This window comes from Condylura cristata, unplaced genomic scaffold, assembly GCF_000260355.1.
Source record: "Condylura cristata isolate star-nosed mole 26May11 unplaced genomic scaffold, ConCri1.0 scaffold00015, whole genome shotgun sequence".
Taxonomy (NCBI): Eukaryota; Metazoa; Chordata; class Mammalia; order Eulipotyphla; family Talpidae; genus Condylura; species Condylura cristata.
The window spans coordinates 633761-650565 of NW_004567116.1; the positions used below are offsets into that span (position 1 = coordinate 633761).

A 16805-nucleotide genomic window follows, 5' to 3' on the forward strand; every position below is an offset into this window, starting at 1 on the left:
CTCTGGCCTCGCTTGGCTGGCGCCGGCCCTGGGCGCGCGGCCGCGGCGTATTTATTGCTTGTCGTGTCCATGGAAGACCTTGTATTTAACACTTTTCGATCCTTTTAGATAAAATTGTTCTTTGCAAGAATGATTGGTGCTTATTTTTCCAAGACTTTGCTGTGAACAATGTGGCGGCGGCGGCGTTGACCTGAGGAACTACAGCGTCTGAGTCTGGTCTTCAAGGTTCTGTTGCACTTGTAAATGCTACAAGGAATAGTAAAGACTCTATTCACTTTAACTTATAATAGTTTATGAAATAAACCCGAGTCACAGCTTTTGTTCTGTGGTAACCTATAAAAATGTTTGTCTGGAATTCAGTGTAAAGAACTGAAAACAATGTGTATGTTGTAAATATTTGTGTGTCGTGAGAAACTTTTGTCATAAGAAATTAAAAGAACTTACCAGGAAGGTTTTTAAGTTTAGAAATATCCATGCCAATAAAATAGGAACTATCAATACGTAGTTCAAAGCACTCACCAGTGGGCGTTCTTGGCTCGTGTTGTTTTATGTACGAAATATCAAAGATTTTTTTGACTATATTATCGGTTAAGCAAAAGAGGAGTCAGATTTAATTTGTTTTTTGAAGCACTTTTGAGAAGAGAAATTAATTTTAAGTAACTTAATGAGCAAATTTTTTGATTACTACTTTATGTCCACGCCAGTCTTTGATTCTCTGGGTGACCTTGCGAGTCGTTGGGCAAAGAACTTGGGGCTGTAGGCGAGAGACGGTCGGTGCCGGGGCCCGCGGCCTGGGGCCGGGCCGGCAGCGGGGGTCTTGGGGTCTTCGCGCCACGGGACCTGCGGGCCGCGGGGCCCAGGGGGGCTGCCGGGAGCAGGTCAGCGCCCCCCGCCCCGGGTTTGGGGCGCCCGGCAACGCGGTTCCTCAAAGAGGCTCGCCGCCTCCAGGTGGAGAGAGAGGATACCCCAATGAGGCTTTTGGATGTTGAGGTTTTTCTCCCTGTTTGGTGAGGGGCCGCTTGGGCCCCCGGCGCCGCGCTGGCCCCTGTCTGCGGAGCAGGCCAACCCTCAGGGATCACTTGGGGGGCGCCGGAGCCGCCCGCCCGCCCGCCCTCCCGAGCACTTGGTGGACCCTGCGGGCCTCTGTCCCCGGACCGCGCCCCCAGGGGGTCAGCTCGCCCTCCTGTCCAGAGGCACCGGGTCACCTCTTCGGTTCCTGCCCTGGCTCGGGGCATGTCGAAGAGGGTCAGAGGCGAAAGCTTGAGCCGCTCCGGTTCCGCCCCTCTCTGTTGAAGCTTAATCTTAGGGACTTATTTATGATGTTTGTTTTCACTGCGGCCTCGGCCTGGGGGCTGACCCACCCTCCGCGTGGGTCTGGGCAGCTGGCGGGGCCGCGGCCCCCGACTGAGTGCACAAGCGCCGGGCCCGGCCCGGCGCCTTCCAGGGAAGCCTGATTTCCGTTCTTGAAGCTAGGCCAGCGCCCCGCAGAGCCTCACCCTGTGGGCGGGCGCCGCCCTCCTGGTGGCCGCCCGGAAGCGGTGGCGTCCAGTAAAACTTAGCTTGAGCTTATGCAATGATCGGTGAACTCTTGGCTCTGTGAGGATTAGGAGGTGATGGTAGAAGTGTTTGTAAAGTACCGATTTTCAATCGTTTTTCAAATCACTGTTTTAAATTGTTTTGCTGCGTTGTAATACTTTTGAGACACAATGTATTCCTTGTACTGAAAGAATGAAAAAAAGGACTTTTTCTGCATTTGAGGTAAGTTCTTTAACGTTTCATTAAAAACATTTTTTACAAATATTTTGTACATGCACTTGCAGTATTGAGGTTAATCATTTTAATAAATTCGGAAATTAAACCAGTCTGGCTGCTGTGCACTTACCTGAGAAGGAGTCAGAGTGGCGACTTTCTCCACGGGGCTTGCGTGGGGGGGGGGGGGACTGTGTCTGACTCGCCTCTGAGCCCGGAGCCCCCCATGGAAGCCGTGAGCACATGGCCTGGGGCTGGCGCCCCCGTGACCCCCGAGCAGCCTCCTGGGAGGGGTCTGGCCAGTGGCTCCGGGGCCTGAGTCCCTCAGCGTTGCCACACCGGGTGCCCCGAGCCAGCCACGCACCGGGTCCCTCGCGGCGGGAGGTCACGGAGGGGCCTGGCTCCCGTCCCTGGGTGCTCCCCGGGCAGGAGCCGCGCGGAGCGTGCGGCCGAGCCCTAGGGGCCGCCACGCCAGCCTTGCGCCAGCGGTGGAACCCCGAGCTGCCGGCCCCTGGCAGTCTTGGTTGTGCGGGTGAGGGTCCCGCTTCTGCCCCTGCCTGGTGTGAGAGTTTTGCCAGTGACAGGCCCAGGCGCCAGGGGAGGTGACTGGGAAGGGCAGGGTGTGCGATGGGCGTGGTTGGGTGGGCTGGCCCCAGGGCCTCCTGGGACAGCACCCCAGCACGGGGGAGCAAGCGGCTCTGGAGGGGGAGGCCCACGCACCCCTGGGGCTCAGTCTGCAGGGCGTCCCGCCGGGAAGGTGAGTTCTGCAAGGTTGTGGCTGTGACTAGGCCCACGGTTGCCCTCCGCTGCCTGCGCTTCTGAGGGGTCGGCTCGGGCACCCGGGGGCCAGAGGTCTGCTGGGAGGGTTCCCAGGCTGAGCCGCCAACCCCAACCAAAAGCCGGGCAAGGAAGGCCCCCGGGCCCCCCAACCCGGTGCCCCAGGGGCAGCCTGGGTTTGAGTCCTCCAGCCTCCAGGAGCAGGTGAGACGACACAGCCCAGGGTGGAGGGGGAGTCTGCGGGGAGGTGGCCTGCAGAGTCCAGAAGGGGGGGTGAAAGGGGGGGGCGGGCCTGCGGGGAGGAAGACGGGGAGGTGTGGGGGAGGGGCGAGACCTGTCCTTCCAGCAGTTCCAAGGAGCAGCTTGGAGCCAGGAGGGAGGGGCTGGGGCTGCAGGTAAGGAGGAAAGGAGGGGTGACAGATACCCTCTGAGGGAGGAGGGGCAGAGCGCCCCAAGGCACAGGAGGGGGGCGGGCTGGCTGCAGACTCCCATGGCCCGTGGGCACCGCTGAGCAAGGTGCTGGGGCCTCCCTGGGGCCCAGGGCTAGCAGTCTCCGCAGAGGGCAACCGAGCGAGCCCCATCCCCGCCAGGGCGCAGCAGACCCTCCAGTGGGTGTCAGTGGCTCCGCCTGTGCTGCTCCCCACTGCCTCTGGGGATCCTCTCACCCACACTCTGGCCTGTGCCTCAGTTCTGTATGAATAAATAAATAAATCTTTAAAAAAAAAAAAAATACAGATACTCAGCACTGGAAAAGGGGCGCGGTGCGGCTCTGCGAGCGAGTCTGGGGGCTGTGTGGTGGCCCCGAGGGGTCCAGAGGGGCTTGGTCCGAAAGCGATCAGGCAGAGGGGGGCTGGGCCTGTGCCGTCCTCGTGGCGCCCTGTGGCCGCCTGGGGTCAGTCGTCCGGCCGGCAGGCACGCGGTTGACCAGCGCGCCCCCTCGGCCGGCTCACTCCGCCTCTGGCCTCGGGCGCCTCGCCCGCGTTGGCCTGCCCGACCCTGGCGGCCTGGGGGGGGGGCAGGCCGCCCCTCACTCCCCATGCGCCACGCCGGCTCTCATGTCTTCGTCTTGTCAGCGCCGTTGTCTGCGGGCCAGAGGGCGAGCAGAGCGGGCCGAGCGGCCAGGGGAGGCTCGGCCTGGGCACAGCCCCTGCCCGGCCACCAGGGCAGGGCTCTGCTGCCCACCGGGGGCCTGCGGTCCACCTGCCCCTCGACCACCTCCCCCACATGGGCGCCCAGAGCAGGGACAGAGCAGAAGGACGCGCCAGGGAGCTGGAGCGGGCGCGCGGGCCCTGGCGGGGCCGGCAGGGCCGTGGGGGAGAGCTCATCGCCCACGTGGCAGAGCGCCGGCCCACACGGGCAAAGTCCTCGGACAGGGCCGCCAGGAGGCCCTTCGGGGAGACATGACAAAGTCTGCGGCTGATGCAATGTCCAGGGCCATTGGTGAGGCCGGGCTTACCGCCCTGGGAGACTGGGTGGGGCCGGGGGAGCCGAGGCTCGGGGTCAGGCAGCTGGAGGCGAACGTGTCTCCCCACTTTCTGAATCAGGGCCCTGGGCTGTGCAGGGGTGCGGCCACTCCACTAAGGACGCAAGGAAGCAGCCAGACGGCCCGGGGCCGGGCGGGCTCTGAGCAGTGGCCGGTGATGGCCGCTCTCTCGTGTCTCTCGGCGTCTGACCCCAAAGGCTGGGCCACCCTCCTCCTGGGCCAGTGCTCTGAGGGAGGCCAGGGAAGGGGGGACCGGCCACGTAGCCAGCGGGAGGCAGCAGAGGGCAGGACGCAAGGGGGGAGGGGCCCGGGAGCCCGCTGGCGGGCAGCGGCAGTACTGGGCGGGCGAGGCCTGGCCGGTGAGTGTGACTGTGATAAGGCCGAGAAGCGGCTCCTCAGGGTTAATGTTCAACCCTCAGGCCCGGGCGGGCGGAGCTGGCTGAGCCCTCCAAGCCCGGGGGACCCCGGCCTGACCCCAAGGACCTGCCTCGGGCGTGGCGCGCCGCTGTCTCGGACCGTCCGGCAGAGCGCCGTGGCATCTCGCGCCCCTGGGAGGGGCGTTCTCAGCGGGACCACGTCACACGGCCCTCACGGCCCCACCACCTCGGGGCCCTGCGAGTGCTGCTGGGGGCTCACGGGCGGGCTCCTTCCGCTAGACGCCTCGCGGGCCCCCAGCAGCTCCCTCTCACCCTCAGGTCCCTGCAGACGTCACCCCAAACCCTCTGGCCCCGTGGCCACCCCATCTCCCCTCTGCTCGCCTGACCCCTAGGGACTGTGGGGCCCGGGGAGCGTGGAAGGGAGGGGTTCCTCCGGGGAAACCAGCCTCCGGTGCCAGGGCGGCCGGGCAGGCTCAGGGCACCCCAAAAGCCAGAGCCCCGACTGTCACCAGCCCTGAGCCCACCTCTCATGCCCCGCCAGGGCTCTGGCGGTGCCCACACTGTGCCCAGGACACCTCTCGCTGGCCCGCTGACCAGCAGTGCAGGGCCAGGGTGAGCAGGCCGGCGGGCGGCGGCCGGAAGTCTGGCTGGGAGCTGCGCGGGGCCGCGGGCGGGTGGCAGTGTGCCTCCATGTGCCGCTGCCAGGGCAGCGTGGCCAGCAGGGACACGCTGTCCTCGCCGGACGAGCCTCCGCCGCTTCCTGGGGCTCCCACGCAGGCCGAGGGCGGGTCCAGGAGCCCCAGAGCCTGCTGGGTGGGCCCCAGCCTGCCAGGCGCACAGAGCAGGCTGCCAGGGTGGCCGCAGGCCGGCAGACCGGCCCTCTCCGGGCGGGGCCGACCCCAATGGGAGAGGGATGGGGCGCAGGGGCGGAGGTTGTGGGGTGCCTCGGGAAGATGGGCCCCCACCTGCCCACCTGTCGACCCCAGATCCGGGCCCGGGTTCTGAGGCCGCCTCTCCCACTCCCGGCGGCATGCAGCGGGCACTGGGCCAGCTTCCGGCCCCGGGGCGGGGGAGGCGGCCCGGGCTGGGGCTGAGCCAGGGCGGGCGGCCCCCCGCCAGCCGGAGTGGGGTACTGGGTCAGATAAACAGACCACAGAGGGGCCACGTGGCTTCCAAAGGCCGCGGGTGGTGTCAGCTGGGCAGACCTTGGACTCGGCCGCCGGAGCTGCCGGCGCTGACCGTGTCCTCCCTGGCTGCAGCCACCCACGCCCGAGGTGCAGAGTGCTGGCTCCGCACCGGGTCTCCACTGTGGCCAGGGAGCCTCCCTTCCCCCTCCTCGGGCTGTCCGCAGTCCAGCGCACACGTGCACACGCTGGCTCAGCTCTGAGGAGGGCGGCCAGGAACAAAGGCCGCAGGGAGGCAGCGGGGGGCAGGGGCAGGCTCGGCAGGCTTCCTGGAGGAAGCGCCCCACAAGTGCCCTTCGTGCAGGGAGGAGGTGGGCCACGGTGGGGACGGCCTCCACGCCCCACACCGCACCTGCCTGGGCAACCCCAGCCCCTCTCCAGGGAACGGCCAGACCGGGGGCGCCCTCGAGCCTGCACCTCCTTTTACTGCGAGCACAGTGCTGCGGACACCACAGATCTTCCTCCACTCGTGACAGCCGGGCCTGGCTGGGCCCGGCGTGCTGAACTGCCCAGGGCGACAGCCCAGGGTGGCCAGGGTGCGCTCAGCACCCGACCCACGGCCAGCCTGGCTGGCCTCCACAGCCTGGGCCGGGGCTGCGGGGCGGAGGCCAGCGCGAGCCCTTCGCCGCCTCGGGGCACTCAGCCCGCAGCCCTGGCCAGCCTGGACGCGGCCGCCCGCTGGGGAAGCCAGAGGCCACCTCGTCGCTGACGTGCCTGTGAGCCGCAGCCAGTCTCCTCCTGGCCCCCAGCTTCGGTCCAGAGCCCGGACTGACCCTTGCCTTGGGCGGTGCCGGCCGGCCCCAGGCCACGGCGTGTGCCCCACTGCCCCACTTGGCCGGCCATCACGGTCACCTTCCCGGCATGGACACGCCCCGCCCAGCGGCTGCTGCTGAGCCCGGGGCTGCTGTGGCGGGGCCTCTGCACTGCCCTTGTCCTCCAGCCCGGTGACAGTAATAGCAGCTGTCAGCTGCAGGGCGGCCTGAGGCCACGTTGTCTTGAGGTCTCCACACCCCCGTGAGGGAGCCCACCCCGTGCCCTAACCCCGGAAAGCGTGTCAGGACCAAAGGCCCCACAGACCCACAGGCTGGCAGGCGCCTTGGCCCCGGGGCTTGTTCTGAAGCCGGGGCCCAGCGGGGCCCACTGCCTTCCTCCAGCTCCCAGCTCAGGCAGGAAAACAGGACATGGCCACGCGGGCCCCACCCGGAGTCCCCAGGAGTCCCGGCCAGCGCCTCGTCGGCCCCACAGGTCCCCCCACTGCCTCTCCAGCCCGCCAGGTCTCCAGGAAGCGCCGTGCTGACAGACTACCGGCAGCCTGCTGCAGGCAGGGCACGGGGGGGCGGTCTGCACAGCTGGGCCCTGGGGTCCAGGCCTGGCCCCACACTGCCCGCGGGCGCTGGCCCAACGGACGCCGCCCGGGCCCGGCCCCTGCTCGCACACGCTGCGGCTCCCGGCTGCAGGGCGCTGCAGGTCTTGCTGGAGGGGCCCTGGCCGGCCCGGCACCCTGCCAGCGTGCAGCCCCGTGGACGGGCTCTGAGCTGCACCACTGTAGGTGCTCCAAGGCTGGGGTGCGGCTCCTCACGGGGTCCCCGCTGGCGGCCACGGGGTCCCCCGGCACCTGTCCAGGGACTCGGGTCAGCTCTCCAGCCCCAGTGGTGCCGCTCTCAGTCCCGGCCCCCAGCCCGGGCGGGGAACAGCTCCCCGGCCTCCCCCTCACGCGGGGGACCCTGGCCAACCTGCGTGGGTGCAGCTGTCTGTGGCCTGCGGGCGCTGGACTCTGTTGGCTTCGGGGTCCTCCTGCTACGGAGCTCCTGGGGGGCTCCGCCGGGCCACCCCCGCCCTGCAGCACTCACTGTGCAGGGACGGCGTCTCCTGGGTGGACTTGCTGGCCCTCGGGGCGCGTGACCGCTGTTTCCAGCACCGTGACCCGGGTTCAAAGCCACAGAGCACCCTACGCTATTCGGCCCACCCAGGGTGGCCAGCCTCTGCCCACTGCCTGGCCGGTCCCCGCCCACACTTGCCACGGGCCATCGCGTGATTGAGGTGGCGAAGTAATTTTAGGGGGGAAAAGGCAGAATCAAAATTCTCCCAAAACTGGGCCCTCCCTGGTGGCGCAGCGGGTTAAAGCACAGCACTAAGAAGCTCAAGCCACTTCCGCATGAGTTCGATCCCCGCCTGCCCCGGAGGTGACCCCAGGGCGCGGCAGACCTCTCCTGAAGCCCGCTGCTCCCCTCAGCAGTGTACTTCATCGATCTGCCTGTTCTGCTCCCCACTCTGTCTCTGGTGAAGCCTCTCGCCGCCCCTGAGCCTCTGGCCTGTACCCCAGTTCTGTATGCACAAATAAATAAATCTTTAAAAAAAGAAGACACACTTTAAAAAAAAAAAATTCTTCCAAAACCGTAGACCCAGAGGGGTGGGCGCAGCGCCCCCAGGGGTCAGGGCCAGGCCGAAGCATTCCCGGGCTCCCCTCAGCGAGGTCTGCCACCTGTTGACCTGGCCCAGCACCGCCTGACTGACCAGTGATGTGTCTGGTCAGCTGGCGTCAGCTCACGACACTCGGTGGGCCTCGGCTCAGGTCTCTCCCTCAGCACCCGGGTGACTCCCCAGGCCCCCATATCCCGTCACCACCCGCCTCGCCCCTGGGTGAGTTGCCCTGACAGTCTAAGGTTTTTGATTTATTTGTTTACTTTCCCCTCATTCCACAGAAGAGCGGCACCATCTGGCATTTCTCTCTCCTGCCTATTTCCGTCAGCAGCCTCTCCGCAGCGTCCATCCCTGTTGGCAGAAATGGCGAGTCTCCTCCTCGTGGCTGAGTAGTTTCCACAGGCCCGTGGGCCACACCGTCCTCTCGTGAGCGCCAGGCACGCGGGCGGTTGCGTTCGTCCGCTGTTAGGGACGATATCGCCGTGTGGCCATCTTCGCGATCGAGGGAAAACCAGTCTTACTGAAATAGCTCTGCCCTTCACCGGGTTTTTTCCTCGGGGGAGGCAACGGTGAGATGAGCAGGCGTGAGGGGTGGCGGAGGCCAGAGGCGGAGCGGGGAGCCCAGGAGAGGAGAGGAGAGGCCCCGCGCTGCGGTTTCAGGACCCTAGAGGCAGGAAGACTGGGGTCCGCGGCCTCCCTCCTGAGTCCTTCTCTGCAAGGACGCTATTTCCAAGTTTCGTTCCCTGAGTCCTTCTCTGCAAGGACTCAGGGAACGAAACTTGGAAATAGCGTGTCATTTGTGTGTCCACAAAAATAGGAAAGAGGCGACATTCAAACACCCCTGATTCGGAAATCTCCCTCGGTGCAGGGGGCAGTGTGACCGCAGCCTCTTGGGGTCACTTTCTCCGACTTCAGTGTAAGAGCCAGGCTCCAGGCCATGGGTGTGCCTGCTTTCCCGTGGGCATTGAAGAGGCCATAGGAGGGCCTGGGGCTGACTGTGGAGAGCCAGGTGGGTGTGGGGTAGAGGGCAGCGTGTGGCCTGGCAGGGTCAGCCACCAAGGGGAGGCAGCAGGCACCTGGGGACTCTCCCGAGGGACCCAGGTGCCCCGGGGCACTGCAAGTGTACCTGCAAGGAGGTCAAGTGCGCATGTGCACGAGGCCACGCCCTGAAGGCCTCTGAGAGATGAGAGGTGGGGGCAGGCGGGACCAGAGCGCTGCGCCAAGCGAGATCCAGGGCATCCATGTAGCCACAGGTGTAAGAGTTTCAGGTCAGAGCGCATTGCTGGGAAGCCAGCTGCAGCCGCTTCAGTACAAGTTCGATCCCCCACCAGGGAGTGACCCAGGGGCACAGGCTGTGGCCAGCAGGCGGCCAGAGTTCGCTCCGCCCAGGGTGGGACCCCAGGGTGTGCAGATCTCTCCTGACCCGCCCACTGCTCCCCTCAGCAGTGTGTCTATCTGCCTGGCCTGCGAATCCTCTTACGCCCCACACCTGTGGCCTGTACCCCAGTTCTTGTGTGCACAAATAATCTTTTTTAAAAAGTGAAAAGAGAGAGAGAGAGAGAGCTGATGCTGTGCCGTGGCAGTGGACGGGCGGGTCCGGTCACTGGCAGCTTCGAGTCCAGCAGGGGCTTTCAGAATGTGGGGTCAAAATTCGGTCCTGGAAGAAGACAAGATGGGGGTGACTACGGAACACAACACAGATAAAATGTCCCCGCCCCTCAGCCCTTAGGGGCTCAAACAAGGGACTGGGCTCCCCTCCCAGCGGGAGAAAGGTCGTCAACAAAAGGGGGGACCCAAGGCAGGCCGCACGCGAGGGGCTCTCGCGGGAGAAGCTGTAATGACACACAAGCGCAGGCGAGCCCTGAGACCTCACCTCAGATGAGGCGGCCGGCCTCCGGGGGCTGGACGGGGCAGGCAGCAGGCCAGCGACCTGCTTGGCTGAAGGCCGGCCTTCAAAGTAGAACCAGCTGAGCCAGTTACAGAATGTTCTGGAGGAAGGCTGCTTCCCAGCGGCTGGAGCAGGGCAAAGGAGTGTTTCAGCAGGGCGGGCAGTGAAGGGCCAGACCCCTGCTCAGCGCGGAGCCCCCGGGACGGGCCGCGGGCCCCAGGGAGCTGTGCCTGGCTCCCGGCGGCTCGTGCGCACACCCCCACCCGCGGGCTGAAAGCCGGATGTTTCAGGCTGGGGGGGCGGGCGGCTGCTCCCTTCACCACCTACTGGGCCCCAGCCCGAAGGGGAGGAGCCGGAAGGCAGACCCACCTGCTGCGGTCCTGGGCCATTGTCCTCGCCCCCGGCAGGTGGCCCTGGGACGCTGGTCTGAGGCCAGTGACGGGCACCGAGTCTGTCCTCTGCGCTCACTGATCGGGGCAGCAGGACGGGACGGGAACTGCCCCAGGGCAGGAGGCCACAGGAAGTCAGGAGTCCTGCAGGCGGGCAGCCCTAGGGAGGCTTTGTGAGCCAGGAAGGGGGTGATCTACAGCGGGGATGTGGGGGGACGAAGCGGAAGCGGGAAAGACAAGAGGGGAGGGGCTGGAAAACTGCTGCCAGGGCCCTGGGGGGCCTAAGCTGGGGGAGCAGCTGGTGGCCCTCGGGTCCTGTCCTGGCCACACGCTTCCTTCCTGGGGCTCGTTCTGGTGTGAGAGCCCAAGGCGGGGGCATTCACGCTAGAAAAGGGGATCAGGGGGCAGGAGCACAGACACCACGTGTGGCCTGGGGGTACCGGTGAGGCGAGAAGCGAGGAGGGGCACTTTCTCCCCTCCACGCTGGCAGTGGCCAGCCTGTGTGCCCAGCCTCCTCCCAACTGCCCGCCAGGGCGCTGCCATGTCCACTTCACAGGCGGGAACACGGGGCCGGAGAACGGTCAGCGCCAGCGCCTGATCCGCAGGGGGCGGGAGGTGTCCAGTGCCAAGCCCCAGACTCAGCTTGGCATGTGGCCGGGGAGGAGGGCGCAGCAGCCACTGGATGCAAGTGGGGGGCTCCGGGTGTGCCCCGAGCCCGGGGGCTCGTGCTGCAGCAGGCACCAGGCTCCTGGCTGGGTGCTGGGCGCCCGGGCGCTTCCTCCGTATCATTCCAAACGGGGGCTACAGCAGCAGCTGAAGGAAGCACAGCCCCTAGCTGCGCCCAAAGGAAAACGGGGCCCCGCTCCCACCGGGCTCCCAGAGGGCCGGGGGGGCCTGGGGAGGGGCTCCCACGGTGGCGGTGGTGGCGTCCAGCCGGAAGCCCCTCACCGGGCTGCTCCCCCCGTGAGCTGGAGGGTCCTGCCGCCCCCACCCGCCCTGCCCACCACCCTCAACCCAGGGCAGCAGCCCTAGATTCAGCCCACAGCCAGCCACTGGCCCTGCCCAGGGCAGTGGCGCTGGATTCAGCCCACAGCCAGCCACTGGCCCTGGAACTGGCCTCGGCTGCTGCGGCCTCCCAACCCAGGCCCACTGACCCACCGGGGTTTCCAAGGCCGCTGCCCCTCCTCACCCCCTTCCCCTCCCTCTGCCCTGTGGAGGCCTCTGAGAAGGCCGCTGCCCCGGGGCTTCCCTGGCCTGGTGGGTGGAGGCCGCGGCCAGGCGCAGGGAGTGGGCGCAGGAAAGGGCCCTGAGCTCTCTGGAGGGCCAGGCAAACCCTGGGAGAGACCCGGCAGACAATGGAAAGGTCTGGTGGGCTCTGCGGTGCGAGCTCGGGGCAGACAAGGAAGCGGGCGCCCAGAGGCAGGTTGGAGGGCGAGGGGTGGCCAGATGGCTCTGGGGCTGACCAGCTGCTGCAGGTGGTGGTTGAAGTCCCCGCTGGACAGACTGAAGCGGGCTCCGGGTCGCATCAGCTCTGGCTTGGAGACTGGGGCTTGGCGCAAGCGACCCCAGCTGAGACCGGATGTCCCTTTGTCGGCCTGTTCCGGCACTTTCCCCGAGAAGCCAGCGGTGCTGGGGGGCTAGATGAGTCCTCGAGGGGGGCTCAGCGGGAGATGTCCCGAGCCACAGGGCGGTGGCATTTCCTACAGTTCGGACAGAGCGGCAAGCAGAGATGGGAGGTGCCCAGCTCCTGCTGGGCAGGGAGGAGGGGCCGCGGCTACCTGCTGTTGGGCGCCTGGCTGCAAGCCCGGTAGCTTCCAGGTCAGGCAGCGCCTCGCTTCTGCCGCTGGCCCTTGGCCTCCGTCCCCCGCTGTCCTAGGGCCCCTGGTGCAATCCCACCCCCGGGCCCAGGCTAGTGGGCGCCAACCCAGCCGCGGAGCCGTGGCCCTGCGGCCGAGACCCCTAGCCGCGGTCTCAGAACTCGATCCGTGTCCGTCCCACGCCACACCGTGCCTCCGCCTCCGACCTCAGAACCTTTGGCCGCTTCTTGACGTGCTGCACGGGGTTTTCAGGGTTCTCATTGCTCCCGTGCAGTATTTGTTTTCATCTGACTTGCTTTGCTGCGTGGAACCCGACTCCCTCCGTTTTGTGGAAAGCGGCTGCGCTTCATCCTTTTGTGCGTGAAACAACAGCCGCGGGGACAGATGCTGAGGCCGCACCGTCCCGCTGGTGCAAACCAGGCTGCACTGGCCGCTGTGGGCCCGACGGGTTTATGTGACGTTTCAGCCTCTGGAAGCCTGCGCAGGAGTGGCCCCCGGCTTTAGTTTAGGACAGAGCCAGGTGGCCCCCCAGAATGCTAACCTGGGCCCTTTCCAAAAGGCCACCTTTACGGTCTTACGAGAGTCACGCGTGTCACCAGCCTGCAGGACGCTGTGCTACCCACTCTGGAAAGTGAGCTTGCAAGGCCGTGGGCACTGGAAATGCTTCTTCCCGCTGACGGGGGGTGGCCACTGCCCAGTCGCCGATGGGGCCCCTGGTTTCAATGTGGGTGTCACCTCTGAGTCAGGACAATCAGGTGTGCTGCCACTTACTGCTGTAACCTGCGAGCCATAACGCCTTCTTGTAGGGGACTGTTACAGGGGCCCAGTGTGAACGGGGCCCGCTGTGGGTCCTCACTCCCGTGCCTGAAGGGACTTAGAGTCAGACTGGCCCGCGCACACCCAAAAAGGTTAAACAAGGTCTGTTTGCAAAACGAGGGCGAGTGAAGAGACGACTAACTCGCGGAGGTAAATTGGCGCCTGCGTCCTCCCAGCTCCGCCGAGCTGGGCCCCAGCTGCACGCTGAGGGCCCACGACAAGCCCGCCACCCCCAGGCCAGCGTCCCTGGCCGCACAAGAGCCTCCACGCCACCCCAGTCTCTGGCCTGGGGGCGCGGCCCAGGACACCGCAGGTAGCGCCTTTTGCCTGTGTGTTGGAAGGACCTAGTCGGCGCTCCCAGTGTTCCAGGGTGCCTGGTCTGGGCCATCCTGCCGAGTCGTTCACTTTTGAAAGAGCCTCGGGCCTCTGAGAGCAGGAAGCCCTCAGGCCCTGTCGACGCCTGAGGGCTTCGCGCCCCAGGAGAAACTGCGCGGTCACCTCCTCACCAGGGTGGCGGCTGCTCTCGGCCAGCCTCGAGGAACTCAGCGAGCAAACGGGCAAGGCCCAGCCGCGTGCCCACGGGTCCTTTCCCTGCTGTTTCTGAGCCTCCCATCAACCCCGAGGGCAGGACCGCGAGCACGAGCGCGGGGAGCCTCGCCGCACAGCCGTGGGGACACGACTTCCCAGTCTGCGCCTCAGGACCCCTGCGCGGCCGCGCAGAGAAGGCGGCAGGCTTCAGATCACCTGCTCTCACCAGCGCCTCTGGGCGAGCGCGGGCCTGGGCTGAGGCGGCCCAAGGAGCTGGGTCTTCCAGGCCCTGCGTGACCCTGCTGCCAGACGGGGGCCCAGGGCGGAGGCCAGTGGCTCTTCACCCTGCTGGCTGGCGGGGCTGTGACCCAATCCTGAGCATGTAGGTTTCGGCCCTTTGGCCTCTCGGCGCAGTATTTGATGTTCAGGACCGAAGTGGGGACACCTGGGGGCGGCCGGGAGGAAGGTGCGCCAGCCAGGCCTGGCAGCCTCCTGGGCCCCGAGCCACGCAGTAGTGCTTCCTGGGTCAAAGGTGCAGGAGGCTGCTCCCGGCCCTCCCTGGTGGTGCGGGTTAAAGCTCAGCACTACAGAGGTCTCCACAGCCACAAGCGAGGTCAGTCCCCGGCCAGGGACGGACCCCAGGGCGCAGCAGGCCACCCCCCCCCCCCCCCCGTCTCCCCGCTGCCCCTCAGCAGTGTCTCAGTGGATCCGCCTGTTCTGCTCCCCGCTCTGTCTCTGGGGATCCTCTCACCCCACCCCTTTGCCTGCACCCCAGTTCCTGTGTGCATAAATAAACACATATTTAAAAAAAGAGGCGTAGGCTCCCCTGCAGTCAGGGGCCCTGGTGGGGGTGGGAGCCAGGTCCCTCAGTAGCCACTTTGGAGGACAGTCTCACCTCCTGGTGAAGCACCCTTCTCCCTTGGGCACCGAGAGCCATGGCCTCACCCTGAAACGCCCCAGGCGGGGAAGGGCTGGCTCTAGCAGCTAAAGTTGGTGGCAGCGTTGGGGTATAAGGGTGGACCCCTATGAGCTGGCCGAGGTGGGGGTTGGGGGGAGGCCCTGGCCTTGTGCAACTCCTCCTTCCGGGCCCGCCACGCCCTCTGAGCCTGCGCTCAAACTCGTGTCACTCAGAGGGCTTTGGGAAGGTTTCCTCTGTCTGAGAAGAAAAGGCCCCGAGGCCAGAACGCCCTCGCCAGCTCCAGCGCGTGCCCACACAAACGTGCCTCCACGTCCTGCCCTGGCCCCTCTGCACCTGCTGGCCCCTCGGCCATCGGCGTGTGGGTTCTCGCTGGACCTCTACAGGATGTTGGCTCCTTAGGCCGGGAGCCAGGGTGCTTTTGAATTCCTCGCTGGGCAGCAGCCCTGGGCACGAAGCGGCCCGGTCTGTTCGCGCCGCCTCCACTCACCCTCCCAGCACCCCCACGCCCTTGACAGGAACGCCTGACCGTGAACAGCCTTAGGATGACGTTGCTCTCAAAATGAGATGGTGGACAGAATCCAGTGTCTTTTATTGTGTTGCAAAGACTGGGGAAGTCTTAGGCAGGGCTGGCGATCACAGGTGGAAAAGTACCTTGGAGAATATCCAGTTACGCTCTCATGGCGTACTGCAAGAATCTTAATAGCAAACCCAGGCAACACCCCAAATCCGAACCCTGTGCCCTCCGCCCTGTCACAGAGCGTGAACCGAGGTCCAGCCCACGTCCCGAGGGTAGTGAGTGCTGAGCAGGGACTCGGTGGTCGGCCGATATTTCCGAGGATCACAAACATCGGGGCCCCTGGCCCTGCTGAGCTTCCAGCCTGGTAGGGAGACAGGACAACACACAATAAACAAGAAACTAGCAGAGCTGCAGGGGGAGGGCCCAGGAGCCAGGCTGAGCCGCTGCGGCCCTGGGAAGGCGCGCTGAAGGCGCCAGGGAAGTGTGCAGATCCAGCCTGCCTGGTTCGACCTGGGCATTTGAGCTCGTCCGACCCAGGATGGGTGGCCCCAGCCTCCTTTACAGCTCAACCCAGCCTGCCAGACAGACAGAGCTGATGTCCAGTTTTCTCCAGCTGCAGGGATGCACGACTTCATGCCCGAGGAGGCTGCTCGGCTGGGAGTCTGGCAATGGGCTGCGGGGCCGGGTCAGGTGCCTATTTACCCTTCAGGGTTTTTTTCCCTTTGGACAGCGCTGTGCCAGGCACTTGCCCTGGGCCTGCCTTTCCTTTTAGGTCCTCCGATGCCAGGTGCCAGGAAGCGGGCTATTGACTCTACGCTCCTGGCAGAGGTCAGTGCCTGCACTGGCAGCCCTCGAGAGGCCTCGCAACCTTCCCAGAAGGCCTTCCCATTCCACAGCGGATTTAGTCTTTTCTCATGTAAAACCTACCTTTTAGCATTACTATATGCCCAGTATTCCCCTTCCCACCCCCGGTGGGTGGTTTGAGGTGAAAGTAGCACCCCTGGGCTGAAGTGGGTCCTTGATAGGCTGAGGCCCGCCTCCAGGCGCCCCAGGAAGGAGGTTAGTTTGGGGTAGGCCAGGAAGCTCCGTACCCTAGGCACAAAGAGCCAGAATACCTGTCTGGGCCAAGTCCAGCCCCTCGGCCGGGGCAGGGGTGGGGGTGGGCAGTAACATCGGGCTTTCCCAGCAGCAATGAGCCTTTTGCTCCCACAGAGAACTGCAGCCCCACAGAGGCCCTGTGCTAGCGGACAGGCAGGCCAGCGGGACCTCACCCCACACGGGAGGCCCAGCCCTTCCTCCGAGGGCTCCTGTCCCCCACCCCACCTCAGGTTGCTCACATTCCTTTAAGGTTACTCGCTTGGTGCCAGGTTTTTCTCAGGACAAAGTGCTTGTCACCTGGGCGGGCCGTGGACCTGGGCGGGCCGTGGACCTGGGTCCTCCTCCCCGCGGCTGGTATTTTTAGACAGTCCTTGGCTGCCTTATCTAAGTGGCCCGAGACCTTGGTTTCTCAGTTTCTGCGACACCCCACAGCTCGCCTGGCTCCTAAGCCCGGGTGCTCCCAGTTCCCTCCAGTGTCCGGGCCCCCAGCTGCCTGCCCTCTGCTCAAAAGCCCCCTTTCATGATCGTCCTTTTGTCAAGTGAGACCGTATTTCTTGGAGCAAGTGCAGGCAAGTCCACGCTCTCTGAAAAGAGAATTTCGCTTCCAGCCGACTGTGAAATCCCTGCACAGAAGCCACTTCCTGTGCTGGGGGCTGGTTTCCGAAGCTGCCGGGGCCTCTGGGTCGGTAGAACAGCCTCTGTGAGGCTGACATTCATCTGTTCCCTGCTGACTTCCAGGAAGCGTCGAGGCCCGGAGGCCGCGGGCCGCGGCTGGATGTGGGGTGGACTCGGGCCGCGCGCGCCGCGCCCCTTCCGCGGGCAAAGGTGCGTGAGTCGCTGTC

At 65.4% G+C, this 16805-nt stretch overlaps 1 protein-coding gene across 1 annotated transcript in view; it reads left to right on the forward strand.

The window, feature by feature from the left end:
• SUV420H1 (suppressor of variegation 4-20 homolog 1 (Drosophila)) overlaps positions 1-3930 on the forward strand; it is a 26064-nt gene extending 22134 nt beyond the window's left edge. Inside the window, exons 11-12 of the mRNA XM_012725116.1 lie at positions 2406-2506; positions 3600-3930. Of these exons, the coding sequence (XP_012580570.1) occupies positions 2406-2506; positions 3600-3930 (432 nt within the window). The remainder of the gene's footprint in view (positions 1-2405; positions 2507-3599) is intronic.
• Positions 3931-16805: the final 12875 nt, after the last annotated feature.